At 48.1% G+C, this 14,175-nt stretch overlaps 3 protein-coding genes across 3 annotated transcripts; all 3 read left to right on the top strand.

Moving 5' to 3' along the window:
- Nucleotides 1-511: 511 nt before the first annotated feature.
- On the top strand, nt 512-1,941 carry BP5553_05154 (Uncharacterized protein; the record flags this gene model as incomplete). The annotated part of the gene is made up of 6 exons (XM_032013777.1): nt 512-831; nt 973-1,069; nt 1,128-1,321; nt 1,376-1,514; nt 1,584-1,845; nt 1,904-1,941. 6 exons carry the CDS (start codon nt 512-514, stop codon nt 1,939-1,941), a joined length of 1,050 nt encoding a protein of 349 aa, XP_031870377.1.
- A 1,553-nt stretch (nt 1,942-3,494) lies between these two features.
- BP5553_05155 (putative cytochrome P450 52A12) lies at nt 3,495-5,095 on the top strand (the record flags this gene model as incomplete). The annotated part of the gene is made up of 2 exons (XM_032013778.1): nt 3,495-4,602; nt 4,659-5,095. 2 exons carry the CDS (start codon nt 3,495-3,497, stop codon nt 5,093-5,095), a joined length of 1,545 nt encoding a protein of 514 aa, XP_031870378.1.
- Nucleotides 5,096-11,836: 6,741 nt separating this feature from the next.
- Nucleotides 11,837-14,084, top strand: BP5553_05156 (Uncharacterized protein; the record flags this gene model as incomplete). Its single annotated transcript, XM_032013779.1, has 4 exons — nt 11,837-11,938; nt 11,991-12,309; nt 12,383-13,314; nt 13,368-14,084. The coding sequence occupies 4 exons, from the start codon at nt 11,837-11,839 to the stop codon at nt 14,082-14,084; spliced, it is 2,070 nt and encodes a 689-aa protein (XP_031870379.1).
- Between the last annotated feature and the right edge of the window lie 91 nt (nt 14,085-14,175).

The following is a 14,175-nucleotide window of genomic DNA, read 5'->3' on the forward strand; positions in this document are numbered from 1 at the left end:
CTCTTTGAAATGGATATGAGGAGTGGTGATTTTGTGAAGAAATTAGAAGTAGACGAGAGTCTCTTCTAGAACGGCATCCTTTGAGAAATTCCTCCTGCAGGTAGCCCAAAATGAATTCTATTCAATATTACCAGCTGATACGGCAAGATTCCACACCTTTGTACACCTTCCAAGAAGTCGCGTAGCGCCTGCAAGGATCACGGACAAGTACGTTATTACCACGTTGTTTTTAATATAGCATTAATCTCGATCTATATGAAAACGTCAAACATTTATCCTGATAGGTTCCGGGTATCGTGAATCTCGATTTGCCGATCTACGTCTAAATTGCTCCAAGATATAGTGTGGCACGGCAGTTGTGTGGAGAATCTCAACGACTATAGACTTTCCCCTTCTTCAACAATATAAACTTCTGGTCAGCCGCCTTATTCCGTTCACCTCGCATATCCCTCTTTTCACCCTCGAATCTATTCCCTATAATTAGTTACTACAACTACTGCTATTGCTGACTATGTTTTGGTCCGCTCTAGTCTTCGCGGCGGCCGTTCAGGGCCAGTTCGCCGGCCTGAACCACCTGCGATTCGGATGTTCTCAAATCACAGTCGAAAGACTCGATCCCCTCGTCAATCCTGGAATGGCCCCAACGCCTCACATGCATCAAGTAGTGGGGGGGAACGCGTTTAATGCTTCAATCCCCGTAACTGATGTTTCCTCTGTTTCAGACTGCACAACCTGCGGCCCAGCAGACGATCGATCTAATTACTGGACTGCCAATGTGTATTTCAAGGCTCGGAATGGTAGCTTCAAGCGTGTCCCTCAGGTCCCTAACAGGTATGTGTGACAACATTATTCTTCTCTTTATTCCTTTTGAGAATATAGGTAGCTTTGTGAGATGTGATGCTGGAGGTCTCGGACTTCTTCTAGCTCTACCCCTATCATAACTCGATACTTACTAATACTATTCCCATTTAGACTTTTGTTTAATGATAAGTTCACTACACAAACCTCTGGTGGTATCACCGTGTATTATATTGCTCCTGCCAAGAACACGGTCACCGCTTTCAAGCCGGTAAGCTCTCAATATATGGAGTCGTATTGAAAATGTGTTGCTTACCACAGTTACTTAGGGCTTCCGCATGCTTGTCGGCGACCCCATGAGGCGTGAGAAGAAGTATAAGATGCAGAGTTGCTACCGTTGCTACTCCGGTCCTAATTTTGGTGGTGACAACGCCGCTCCTTGCTCTGATGCCAAGCTTGACACTGAGGGTTTCCCTACCGGGCCTTGCTTGGGCGGCATTCGATCCAATATCCTTTACCCAACGTAGGTTTATTTTCTTAGTCTGTCTTTCATAAGTGGAATGCTAAAACAATTCAGTTGCTGGGATGGCAAGAACCTTGACACGCCTAATCACCAAGACCATGTTGCCTACCCTACTGCCGGACCTTCGAACTTCTTGTCGACCGGGAACTGCCCTTCAAGCCACCCCGTTAAGATCCCGCAGCTCATGCTGGAGGTACGGAATAGCTCAATTTTAATTCACCCTATACATATTTCTTAGCTCTTTATTGACACGTAAGTATAGATCGTTTGGGACACCACCAAGTTCAATAACAAGGCAGACTGGCCAGCAGATGGCTCCCAGCCGTTCTATCTTAGCACCGGAGACAACACCGGTTACAGCCAGCACGGCGATTACGTCTTTGGCTGGAAGGGTGATGCCCTCCAGCGAGCCATGGACGACAACGGCTGCTTTAGCGCCACCTGCGGTAACCAGAAGTCTCAGGACATCTCCGTGGCGAATAAGTGTACTATCAGGAAGACCGTTCAAGAGGAAGCAGATGGATGTAAGTCAAACCCGTCTGGTAAAATGTACGATTAAAGAGAGTCTAATAAATGTTCTAGGGGTGGATAAGCTCCCGGGCAACCCTACTATGATGTAGTGTATCTGCATGAATTATGTTGTATTTCAGGGCGGGGAGGAGCAGGAGGACAGATCTATATGTGCTTAAGATATCATTCGTTCGTATTTATGTCTGGCTGATACCACGGACACGCGCTTTCGTTCATTTCGACTATACAAACGTACGGTAGATACCACAAATGCCATGCGATACCTTTTCAATTACTTAAATGCCACTTTGCCTACCACGTTGGAAGGTAGAATAGTTCAGCTAACGCCACCACCCAAGTATAACGTAGATAATCCGGAAATTCGTCAGGGTGACTTTGTAAATAAGGGTGGAGGCTTGGCTTGCTATGCCTCCTACGAGGAGTAAATAGGCTCAATATTATTGATAGGTTGGTACCTACAGCAATCCACTTTTGCCACAAAAACTGGATAATTACCTAGGTACTCAGTATTGTCGTGTGAATCACGTTGATTGATTCTGCCAATTTCACTCGGCCGCGCGGGGGGAGGCTGCGCGTAAAGGGGGGATGCCAAGTCGAAGAACGTCAAAATACGGATTGGTGTTGCTGAGTCAGGCTTGGCGTAAGCAGGTCGAATATAACCGCCCTCAGAGAACCTTTACTCTTGTAATTAGATTAACCGTCCTTATCTATTACTTATGTTACAGTACTACCTGCTTAACTATTATCTACCTATAACTACTACTTTGGCTTATGCCAAGTCGCTGGAAATAATCCTAATAATGGTCAAAGTTTCGATAGGTCACGTGCAGTTGCAAATCCGATAGAAGCGCGTAAAGCAGAGAAACGTCTGCCCCTTTTTAACTAATATATAGACTACTTATAGCACTTGAAGCGTGCTTTATATGTTATTAACAACTACTATTATTGGTCACATTTTAGGTCGTATTATATTAAGGTTACTTTCAGCGCATATTACACTGGAACTTGTCGATGAGATGTGCCGAAGTTGTGCCCCTGAAGCCATAGTAACGTGACTTGGGGCCCGTGTGTCCGGCCCCTATTTTAGGAAGGAGCCCTGCAGGGAGGAGGCGTCCGGCCGTAAGTGCGCAATTCTACCTGGGCTGAGCTCGAAGGTTAAACAACAAAAGAACAGAACACAGCTTTACAGCTCCGCATTGTATGCTACATTTTGCGACCATGCATTATCAGATGATCGTTTAAAATCCCCTAAAATCCTGCGCCATGCCGCTCTCGATTTCATTTGTCCAACTGCTGCGAACTTCTGAATAGCCAATGGCAACTGCCAAAATGATGACAGTCAGAGTGGCGCTGTCTTTCAACATCATCAAGTGAAACAATCAACACAAAGTCTAACATCTTACTTTGCACCAACTCGTCAGCCTCTCTTCCTGCGTAAAAATAGAGTTCTCTGCCAAACCATCTAGTAGGCCGGAAAGTGGCACCATTTTCTATCTGTCACTTAGATGAATTCATTATAAAGCAACTAGCAAGTGCCAGTGCCAAGCAAGCTCCAATTCCTCCTCGTTGCATGTCTTTTATTTATTTTGACGCACTCGTGTATTTCCATTCTACCTTTCCTCTCCATACAAACCGGCTCACGATGGGTCTCCAGATTCTCGCGCTGGCTGGCGCTGGCATCATTGGAGCCCTTTTTGCACGCCTTCTCATGAGCTGGGCCGTTATTTATTACAAGAAAACTTTCAAATACAGTCGCGAGCATGGCTGCGAACTACCACCCAAGTATCCACAAAATGAGCGGTTTATTGGGTACCAAATAATAGGCGAAGGGACGAAAGCGGCAGCAGAGAAGAGAGTCCTGGAGATGAGTATGGGGCGTTATGACACCACCGGGCATACATACACAGTGGCAGCAATGGGATCAACGATATTCTTGACCAGGGATCCCGAGAATATCAAAACTGTCCTAGCCACCAATTTCAAAGACTTCGGCTTGGGACAGCGAATCTACGCTTTCGGGCCTCTTCTTGGTCATGGCATCTTCACGTCGGATGGTGCCCACTGGGAACACTCTCGTGCTCTTATTCGTCCCAACTTCAACAAAGCCCATCTGGCCAATTTCGAATCCGCCGAAACACACTTCCAACATCTCGTGGCCAAGGTCCCTACAGATGGGTCAACCGTTGACCTACAGCCGCTCTTCTTCAACATGACCTTGGATAGCGCCACTGAGTTCCTTTTCGGACAGTCCATCGATTCTCAATTAGCAGCCGAGGGATCCGAATCCGAGAAGTTCTCTCATGCCTTCGATTATGCTCAAGTTAGAGTTCAACATCGCAACCGAGTCGGTCGTCTGGCCAGCTTAATTCCTGACCCCGAGTTCAAGGCCGCATGCGAGACTGTCCATGCGTTTGCTGATCGATATGTCGCCAAAACTCTCAAAAACCGGGACCAAGAGAAATCCTCATTGGTTGATATGGAGAAGGTTGGGGAGAAAAAGCGATATGTCTTCCTCGACGAAGTGGCCAAAGAAACTTCTGATCCTAAACAACTATGTGATGAGATGTTGAACATTCTACTTGCTGGACGGGATACTACTGCAGGTCTGCTGGGAAATGTTTTCCATTGTTTGGCACGACACCCTAAAGTCTGGAAAAAGCTGATGGCCGAGGTCGATGAGCTCGAGGGGAAGATTCCTAATTATGAGACTTTGAGAGACATGAAGTATTTGAAGTTCGTCTTGAACGAAGGTAAGCTACTCATTTGACTCCTAACGAGATATCAATTAGCTAACTACGTAACTTAGCCCTACGCCTCTATCCCGGCATCCCAACCAACGCTCGTATTGCGCTCAAAGATACCATCCTCCCACGTGGTGGGGGACCGACTGGAACAGCTCCAGTATTTGTACCCAAAGATAGTCTGGTCGTCTACTCGACTTATAGCATGCACCGGCGCCGCGACATCTACGGCGACAACGCTGACGAATTTATTCCTGAGCGCTGGGCCGCAGATGCACCCACCGGTCCATTGAGGCCTGGTTGGGGATATCTGCCTTTCAACGGGGGTCCCAGAATCTGCGTGGGGCAACAGTACGCCCTTACCGAAGCAAGCTATACCATTGTAAGGCTTTTACAGACCTACGGGAGCATCGAGAACCGAGATGGCGAGCCTTGGGTTGAGGGTTACGGTCTCACGCTGTGCAGTGGGAATGGCGCAAAGGTAGCTTTGAAGCTCCGCTAAGAGTAATATAACATGTGTATTGGCGGCATTGTTCAGGAGTTTGGGAGTTTGGGAGAGGCATACTGGTGTTTCGTCTCCAATGGAGAGTCTTGCTTCTCATCGATAGGGAACCTATTCCCTTGATTTACCGTCCTACTTTTCTCCTGCACTTCAAGTTGTATTGTTGATTATGAACCATAAAACAAGAAGAGCCTGTACAATTTATAAATAAACTCCGCTACAAAACCTATTCTTCTCTGTCTCATGTTTGGATCACCTTTTACCCTACCAAATTCATGATACTTGCCGTCATGGAGTACGTCTAGCCTTCCGAACATATCGCTCGCTCTGCTGTCCTACTTTATCTCCATTGCGAAAGAGCTACGTTAGGTACGTAAGGCTGAGTAGCTGCTGGTCACAAAGTCCCGGCCGTACCCTTTTGCTTCGTTGAGGCTAAGGCATGCTTCACTGTCAGATTCTAAGATTCGGTTTCCATCAAGACGGTCAGCAATCCCACACCTTCGATCAGGAATATTCACATTCGCATACCTCTCCTTCGTGGGTCAGCTAAGCAGTTGACGGTGGCTAATTATTATGGCCTTGTTCGTACCAAACGTCCTCGCAGTGATTCAAGCTTCTAACTGTTCCCCTAGTGTTATGGTGATAGGAGCAGGTCAACGAGGTCACTTTATTTTTGTACTCGAGAGACCTTTCATAAATAAGAAGCGCTTTAATGGCGGCTATAAACTCCAAGCCGTCCGCAAGCCTAAATTAAATAGAGCAGCTTATGTATTACTTTTCTCCGAGGCTCTTGTGTGGGGAATTTATGACAAACAAGTGCGGATTTGAGTTCCTAATCTGAGAGCTTTCCAGAAGCAGCACCCAGAGAGCAACCCAAAGTTCAAATTATTCCAGAATGTTTAACGTGCTTAGTAGCCAAATCTCTAAAGTGCCTAATCTTGAATAAAAGAATCGAGACCTTGTAACGTCGCTATGTCATTCTCGATATCGTTCCAAACGTCTTTCGGAGAGTCGGTATTTCTCCTCTTTCATAATAGCTCAAAAGCCCTCTACTTTTCCCCTCATCCCTGGCTGCAAATCTGAATTTTGTCTAGAGTGTAGCTTCCCAATAATAATGTAATTCTCGGTCTCTAAAACTGGCTAAAATTTAGACTATACACTTAAGACATTGGAAAATATAAATAACGAGTATTATTGTGTCGAGAGACTATATTATTAAAAAATGTGCAAAACAAAAGGTAGGCTTCTGTTTTAGCAAGGTTTAAAATATTCGTAATACGTATTTAAGAGTTTATTCTTATTTTATTCTAATAAGTTCCTTCAAATCTCTTAATTCCAGTAGAGCCAAAAAATTTAATATTATAGTCGATCATATAAGTGTTCCCTAGTAGTTGCATAGACACCCGATCCGTCGCAACATTTGCTGTTTCCTAAAACCCCTATGGAGGATAAATAAAGGTAGGACATGTAATTGCACAGAGATAATTTTAGCTGTGGCACTTATGGAATATAATTCCTTAGGGAAGTCAACCATTAACGCTGCAAGAACTGGTCTAGCGCGTGTCAACAAAACATGTATAAGCTATTCTTGGTAAAGGAAGATCGATTCGAGAATATGTTAGAAAATGAGGCATTAAATGATGGGAAGTAATTATATGGATTTATTATATTTATTTGCAATTCTTGATTTGGGTAACCAACCATGACTGATACTGTTAAGTCATGGTCTGTATATTTGTGGCGACAAAACCGACCAAGTGATATCGCCACGTAGTCTCAAGGTATATTAAGAAGGGATTTAAATGGTACTGTGATGATCTGAAATGCCAAGGACGGTCGAGAATGACAAAGATGTCTATTAGAAAGTGAGTTAAAAGGATGCAAGCTGGGGATGCCAAAGAGGCTGAGAAGAAATGCACTTTGGTACACTCAAAAGATATTGGCAACCACTTATTACGAAAGGACTTCAAAATTACTCTGGCAGTCGATGCCATGGATCCACAAGACGCAAGATATTATCTATTCTAACCTCATCGTAGACAGTTTTACCTTGGCGAAGTATATGTTCGCGAACCAAGGTTAATTCGAGCGCTATCATCGTGCTGCTACGGACTAGCGGAATGAATACCCCATAGCCAACGAATTGTTCACTGACCATGCGCATGATCTGCCGATCCTATGCAGCTAGCACTGGCGCTTTTCAAGTGAGAGATCATATCTTTACAGTCTGTAGCAGGCGGCTTGCTCAGTAGAAGCGTAGGTTTGCAGTAGTTAATGCTAAGTCATGAAATCATTTCTTACTGGCTATGTCTTTGCCAATGACGAGTACGCATGACCATGGACCATAAGGTGGTTTTGCTTATAGACGTTGAAACTTCGATCCCTTCGGAGGCGTTAGACCCGAACTAATTGAGGTTAGTGTTGTAAATAGCAACGGTAGGGCAGTAGCAGATGCCATCATCGACTTTGGATTTACAGTTGTCGAATTGTCCGTATACTCATGTAGTAAGGTTTCCGATTGCAGGTTTGCAGATACTCGGCCACCTAAGTACTACAGCAACCGCATCCGGGACCTGCATCAACCGAGATCCGGACCGTCTCAGGTACCCCTAAGAGGAAACATGAGATGAGTTCAATACTCACCAGCCTGCCTATGTGTAGATGCGACTGGTGCAGACTGGTGCAGGTCACTCAGCAACAGGAAATGTTTCAGGCTTACCAAATTCAGAGCAACTCTTGCGTAATACTTTTGAGGATAGACGACGACTATCGCGAAACAATGCTTGAGGTTGTAAATTTTGGGTGCTAAATTTCCCTGATGATTTTCCTTGTAAAGCTATATGCCACTTCCAGGCACTCATATCGTGAAAAAGATTGCATTCCAGGGCTTCTAGTTGGTCCCTTGAGGTTTCGGGCGATCGGTATGATCCTGCAAGCTGATGGAACATCAATTCCCTTGAAACTTTATGCTTAAAACATTGCCCTCGCCTCTGGAATAGCAATATAGCTGGAATCCGGGGGTTTCGCCTAAGAAAGACTGGTGTACTGGCTAATTGCATCGAGCACGGAAATTTCCTTTTAAACGGTTATCCAGGATCATTGATAGCCCTTATCAACGTAGGATTTGGTCGGTAGGCCATGGCGATAGTGGACGGGGCCTAGTGCAGGAGACGAAAACGCAGGGTCGGATTGTGTATCTGTGTACAGTATCGCACTGCATTCTGCTGTACAAAGCATGCAGGCTGTAGAGGCACCAAGAGAAGACGGCCATAATCGATCTAGGAAGTCATAATTGAATATGCGCAAAGTCATTCTTTGACTGCACTGCACGCACTAGGCTGCAGCCGGAATGCAAGAAATGGCCTCGATATTCTGCAATGGTTTGTTTTACCTGCACGAAATCCTCCGCTGGTGGTCTCGTGAGGACTGATCAATCAATTGACCGCTCACCGCAAAGAACTAAAGTGCCCCGAGCACACCGAATTGTGACAGCGGCAGGAATCTGTGTCTAATGCAGGAGGGCGTAATGTGATTATGGCCCTGTCGGCCATTGCTTCCGAAAATCATATCCTCCCCTCCTGCCAAGCTGTCGTCGATATCGTAGGGAAGAAGTGATGGTACCGGCCGGCACTTGATCGACGATCCTCCCAAACATTGGAAATATTGAGTCAGGAAATGTTTCTTACTCGAGTGCGGGTGGTGATCAGCCCTGACAAGTTATATTCTTGGTGTTATGACAGGTTTCAAGATCTCCAGATCCCGCCTTCCCCACCCCGCACACGGTGAAACGAGTCAGCTTCCTGGTGTTATCGACAAGCTGACCATTAATTCTAGGGCTTCTAGATAATAGAAGCTCCGAATCTTTGCCACTGCCATTTGAACTCTGCCCGCCTACGCTCAGGGAGGGTGTTCGGCCAGCAAGACGGGCACTTAGATTGCTTTCCCTCCGAACATATGTACTGTACATCCTGTTGGCGTTTTGGCTTTGAAGCAGCGGGCGATATTGGAGGTTCCGTGCTCGAATGCGAGTTGTGTCTGCAAGAACTTAGTAATAAGCCGATGTTTGTTTCCCACTTGACACAGCGTTTTGTTTCCGCTATGGTCTCCTGGCGTTCACCGGGTCCAGGCTCCGCCCAGTGCTTGAGGATCCCAGTGAGAATTTGTGATCGCCCAGGCCCAGCCGCATGGCGACCCTGGGCCCAGCAACAGGAAGTGAGGAAGCCCCCTCACTCCCCCATGGAAATCTGCAATCGAAGCAGTCTCTCACGTCGCGGAAGCCCCGGGTGGATTCCTTGTAAGTCGTTGGAGAGTATAACTTGGAAACCCACGATAGAAGCGAGAGAGTGGGTCAATCGACCAAAGGAATCCCCACTTGAAGCCTGGAAGCCATGCTATGCTGCCCGGAGGATTGTCCTGGACTGAGTTTGGCGGTGATTTCGCTTGGACATTGGCAACGGTACAGAGTACACAATGCAGACAGTAGTGGCATTTTGAGTCTGCGCAGTATGCGCTTCCGGTGCGTAGTCCGATCACTCCCCGAAATGCCCCTGTGTTGCACTGACGTGCACGGCGATTTTCTCTCGTGGACAGCGGTACAGCGACACCTCGTGCCTTTTTAGCGGTGCCCGCGCGCACTACGACCCCGGACTAGAAATCTTGCACTGTTTTGCGGTGGTTGGGCGAGTGGGAGGTAGGGTTGGAACGGAAGGTAGAGTAGCATTTTTGCAACAACGGCTTCAAAAAAGAATAAACAGATGGCGGTGGAGTAAGTTGTAACCGAGGTGTGCGAATATTCCCGAGTTTTACGAAGTGCCCCGCACTATCTATCACATTTGTTGCTGCTCAGATCTTTCTGTTAATACCGCGAGGAAAGCGATGGCAAGTAAACTTGCTTTTGCACCTTGATTTGGGAAACGAGTTGGTACTCGAGTGCTACCCCGGATGTACCGCACGACTCATCTTATTAACTGTTATGCGCTGTATATCGCAAATTCCAATCCCTCAGGGTGGTCATGGAGGGGTGATTTGAAGACGAGCGAGTGCTTTACAGCTGCCATCTCCGATAATTCCTGCTCAGCAGTCCTGAGTCCAGAATTTCATCTCCAGATGTTTCTTCTCATGCCCACACACCGGCAGTTGAGTTTGATGGTATCAAGTATCAGACAGCTCCGGATATTCAAACGTAATCCTGGAAAACACGTTGGCCGATTGCATCATTAAAGTTCCTTTTGCCTTTCGTTTTCTTCGAGACTGTTTCTTGTCGTCCGGTCTCTTAGAGCGACGAGTGATATGGTGTGTAACCGGCGATCAGGGGACGGCCAAGAGGGGTGTGGGCTAGCAACTCTCTACCTAGCCCTTAATTCGGAGGTTGATGGTAAATCGACGCCTGTGCTACGGAGTAAAGCTGGGCAAGACGTAAATGTAAATGTAATAGTTATTTGCTTGCATAAATGGTAATTATCCTTAACTTTCAGTAGTCTGTAGATCTCCCTCGCTCTCAGACTGACGGAAAGCGCAGCGCGGGCAAGAGTAACATGACATTGTAAAGTAGACCCGAGTTCTAGGCTTTGACCCGCGGACGGGAATGACAAAAATTAAGGAATCCTGAGTAATGATGTATTACTGCACTCTTTTACATAGCGGAGAGCCACTACAAACCACGCGCAGCGCCGATCTGTCAAACCAAATGCCCGAGTCTTGCGCGCGCCGTCACTAGACAACCATCTTGCAGACTGCAGGAGGATTAGGATCATTATACAGTATTGCAACCGTGCTCCGTATAATCCCAGAGCACCGTGTACTGGACCACTGGGCACTGGCCTTTGCGGTTTCACTTCCTTCTGGGGGCAAAAATAGAAGCACACTAAACACGGACGCGGGCCAAACCCATGAAGTAAGCAGTAGAGAATCTCCGCTATTCATACGGAAATATACATCTTGTCCGGAAGAGAAAACTTGAGATGGCTCGAACGTTGGGTGTATCTACCTTAGCTATTGTATGTGTGGTCGGTAAGCAGGATAGGTAGTTGCACAACAACTTTCGCACCCGAGAAGTTTGTTCTTTGAGAGGACTGTCGCCTAGGTAGGATACGACCTCTCTCAAGCGTCAGGGCTCAACCAGATGCACACGCCGCGTCGCTTCGCCTCATGTCAACGGCCGTGTCCCCGTTTCTTACTCCGTGCTCACTGTACACTTCCTTGTCGTGATTCTTGAAGCGTCTCGGCGTGGGATGGACGCCTCGCCCTGCCTGCTGCTGGCTGCTGGGCCGGTGTCTCGGACGCCACAACGTTCATGTCCCCCGTTCAACTTTCCCTGCACTCTCCCGGGGGACTTCTCCCTGTTGCTGCTCTCCCTGTGAATCGGCACCATTCTTGGAGCTTGGAGCTTCGTGTTCCCTGCCCATGCGTTTCCTTACGAAGACCGGGGGGTCTATAAGACGTACAGTAGTACGGGGTCGGGGTCCCGAGCAGGAGAAGCTATTTGCTGGTGGGTGAGACGGAACACATAAGTATATCCTCTGCCGTCTCTGGTGTATGTTCAGCGTTCCGCCGCCGTGGACGACCGTGACCAAGGGCAGTTATATTGGGCGGTGCTAGTCGACTCATCTTCTACTCTTTTCGTGGTTCGTCTTTCGTTGCAAGCCCAAGTTTTGTTTGCAACTTGTACATAGTTGTACCCTACCTATTATTCATATCCAGCATCATTCAGAAATCGAGCAGGTATCCTCGATCCGACGGCCAATGGCCCATATCGCCGACTTCATGGTCGACGCCGACACCGCCAACAATGTGGGGTTAAATAATTACATAGCCAGGGAGCTATCTCCCCCGCCTCAAGATGCGGTATGTTCTTCCCGCTCCCTAGGCTTTGATGAGTATATCTGATAGTATATAGGCCACGGAAGCCCCAGGTCCAGAGGAGAAGGAGAAACATGTCTGGAGAATGCACCAACCGCCCGAGTCCCGCAAACTGCACCTCTTTCCATCAAGGGAAAAGCTGTCAATAGCGGCTGGTCGAAAGAGCCCCGACGCTGAAACGACTGCTAATAGTGTGGCGGCAATGGGGCAGAATGGATCTGGGGAAAAGGACCGGTCGGTCCTCGGCGCTGCTCTGAGATTGAAACCAAAAGAACCAACTCTCATCCGTCGAAGAAAGATTTCTGTGGCAGAACTTGGTCCAATGACGACCGTTCAAGAAATCGCCATGGATTCTCGTGAGTTGGCCCATATTGCTCTCGAGCTACAAATATATACAATATTGGTAAATTGAACTAACCATATCCCCAGCCACAATACCCGGGCGGCCACCAGCGCACGAAAGGTCAATCAGCGCACCTGGGAATAGCTGGCGGCAACATGTGTTTGGAGAGAGTATGCTCTCGTGCATAACCGGACCTGCATTAGATGAAAATGCAGAGATAGCTGCAACAGAAAGGGGCGTCACACCAAATCAAGCGAATTACTCTACTCCGGCCCAAACCACACCACAGTCGTCACATCTCCAGTACCGCAGGGATAATTCTTCCTCGCCGAGACGGCCCCTCTCTCCAAGGTCTCTCGCACCGCTGGTCATCCCTTCAACATCAGCTCCTCATCCACAGCATCTTACCCGGTGGCCATCGAAGTCCAGGTTGCGGTCAGAGAGCACGCCTCCTGATGTTCCGCCCAAGTCGGCGCGGATGAAGGAGTCCCCCTATTCTCGAGGTTCTCCCCTTGTTCCAGGATCTGAAATCGTTCTGAGTGCGTCGACTCTATCATCCTCCTACTTTAATACTCCTACTTCGGCCATCACTTCAGCACCCACTTCAGCACCCACATCAGCTCCTACCTCAGCGCCCGAGCGGCAAACTTCGCCCAAACCATGGACTACCGCCAGTGCAGGACCAAGCCCGATGTGCCATACACGGGGACACTCAGAAACCACGCAGCAACAGCTGGGACAGTCACTTGGACATCGACGAGGCGAATCGGAAGCGTCCATTATGGATCGAGGACGCCCGAAGAAGCGTTCAGATGCATCCCCCATGAAGCGCACTATGAGCAAGCGCAGTAAGTCGCAAGAGCAAAAAGCATTCGAATGTCTACCTAAAGGGACCCGCGCCACTGAGGCATATTCGGTCCTACCAGCCTCTGAAGTTGAGGCGCTTCGTAAACAAGCTATAGGCCAGGCGTCACGATTTGAAGTACTAAACACCAAAAACGTTGAGGCTTTGTCAAGAGTGCGTACTTATCCACCCTTCTGTCCCAACTCATCATATTAACATTATAATAGGAACTGCGTGGCCTCGACGAGCGCTGCGAGTATCTCCGCAAAACCCACCGCTCCCTACGCTCTGGTCGACGCAACCTCCACGGCCGCATCTGCACCTACTTACGGTCACCACGTGTTGCACGATTTTCCCATGAGTCGATGCTCAAGCAAGAGGAAGCCCTGTCGGAACTGGATACTTCAATTGACGACTGGGTCTCCAAGCTTGAACAGGCTGAGAACCGCCGGACTCGCGTCCGCCAAAAGCTGCTTGAACATGTGGCCGCAGCGCTCATCATGGATCCTATGCAAACTCACAAGGCAATTGCCGGTGCCCCATTTGGCGAGAACACCCCTCCACGTAGCCCGACGAAAACGCAGAGTCCGCGCCGAGGCGATACGACGCCTCCTCGCAGCCCAACAAAAGCCCACAGTCCCCAGCGATTAGCGGAGGAGGTGAAGGTTACCAGCCCGGAAAGCATCGGCGGCCGCCGGAGAACGCGTGCTAGTGCGGAGAGTATAAGAATATACGCCGATAGCGACGTGTATGCATTGTTGGCCGATGTTGAGGAAGAGATCAACCGCATGGGAGACCAAGCCGAATCTGACAGGACAGCTGCTCGGCAGCAGCAAGAGAAGGAAAGAGAGGAGAAGCAGAACGACGTTATTGCCGCGGGCATAACCCTTAACGCGGTGGCGTTTGAGGGTATACCAAATACGCGGGCAGTGCGGAATGCATAGTTTGTTTGAGGGACGAAGATTAAAATGATGTTGAAATGACTATCCACGGCCGGCTCTGGATGGATGGAGGCAACAACAGTACACCAACCAT

Source organism: Venustampulla echinocandica (assembly GCF_003357145.1).
Source record: "Venustampulla echinocandica strain BP 5553 chromosome Unknown scaffold_2, whole genome shotgun sequence".
Taxonomy (NCBI): Eukaryota; Fungi; Ascomycota; class Leotiomycetes; order Helotiales; family Pleuroascaceae; genus Venustampulla; species Venustampulla echinocandica.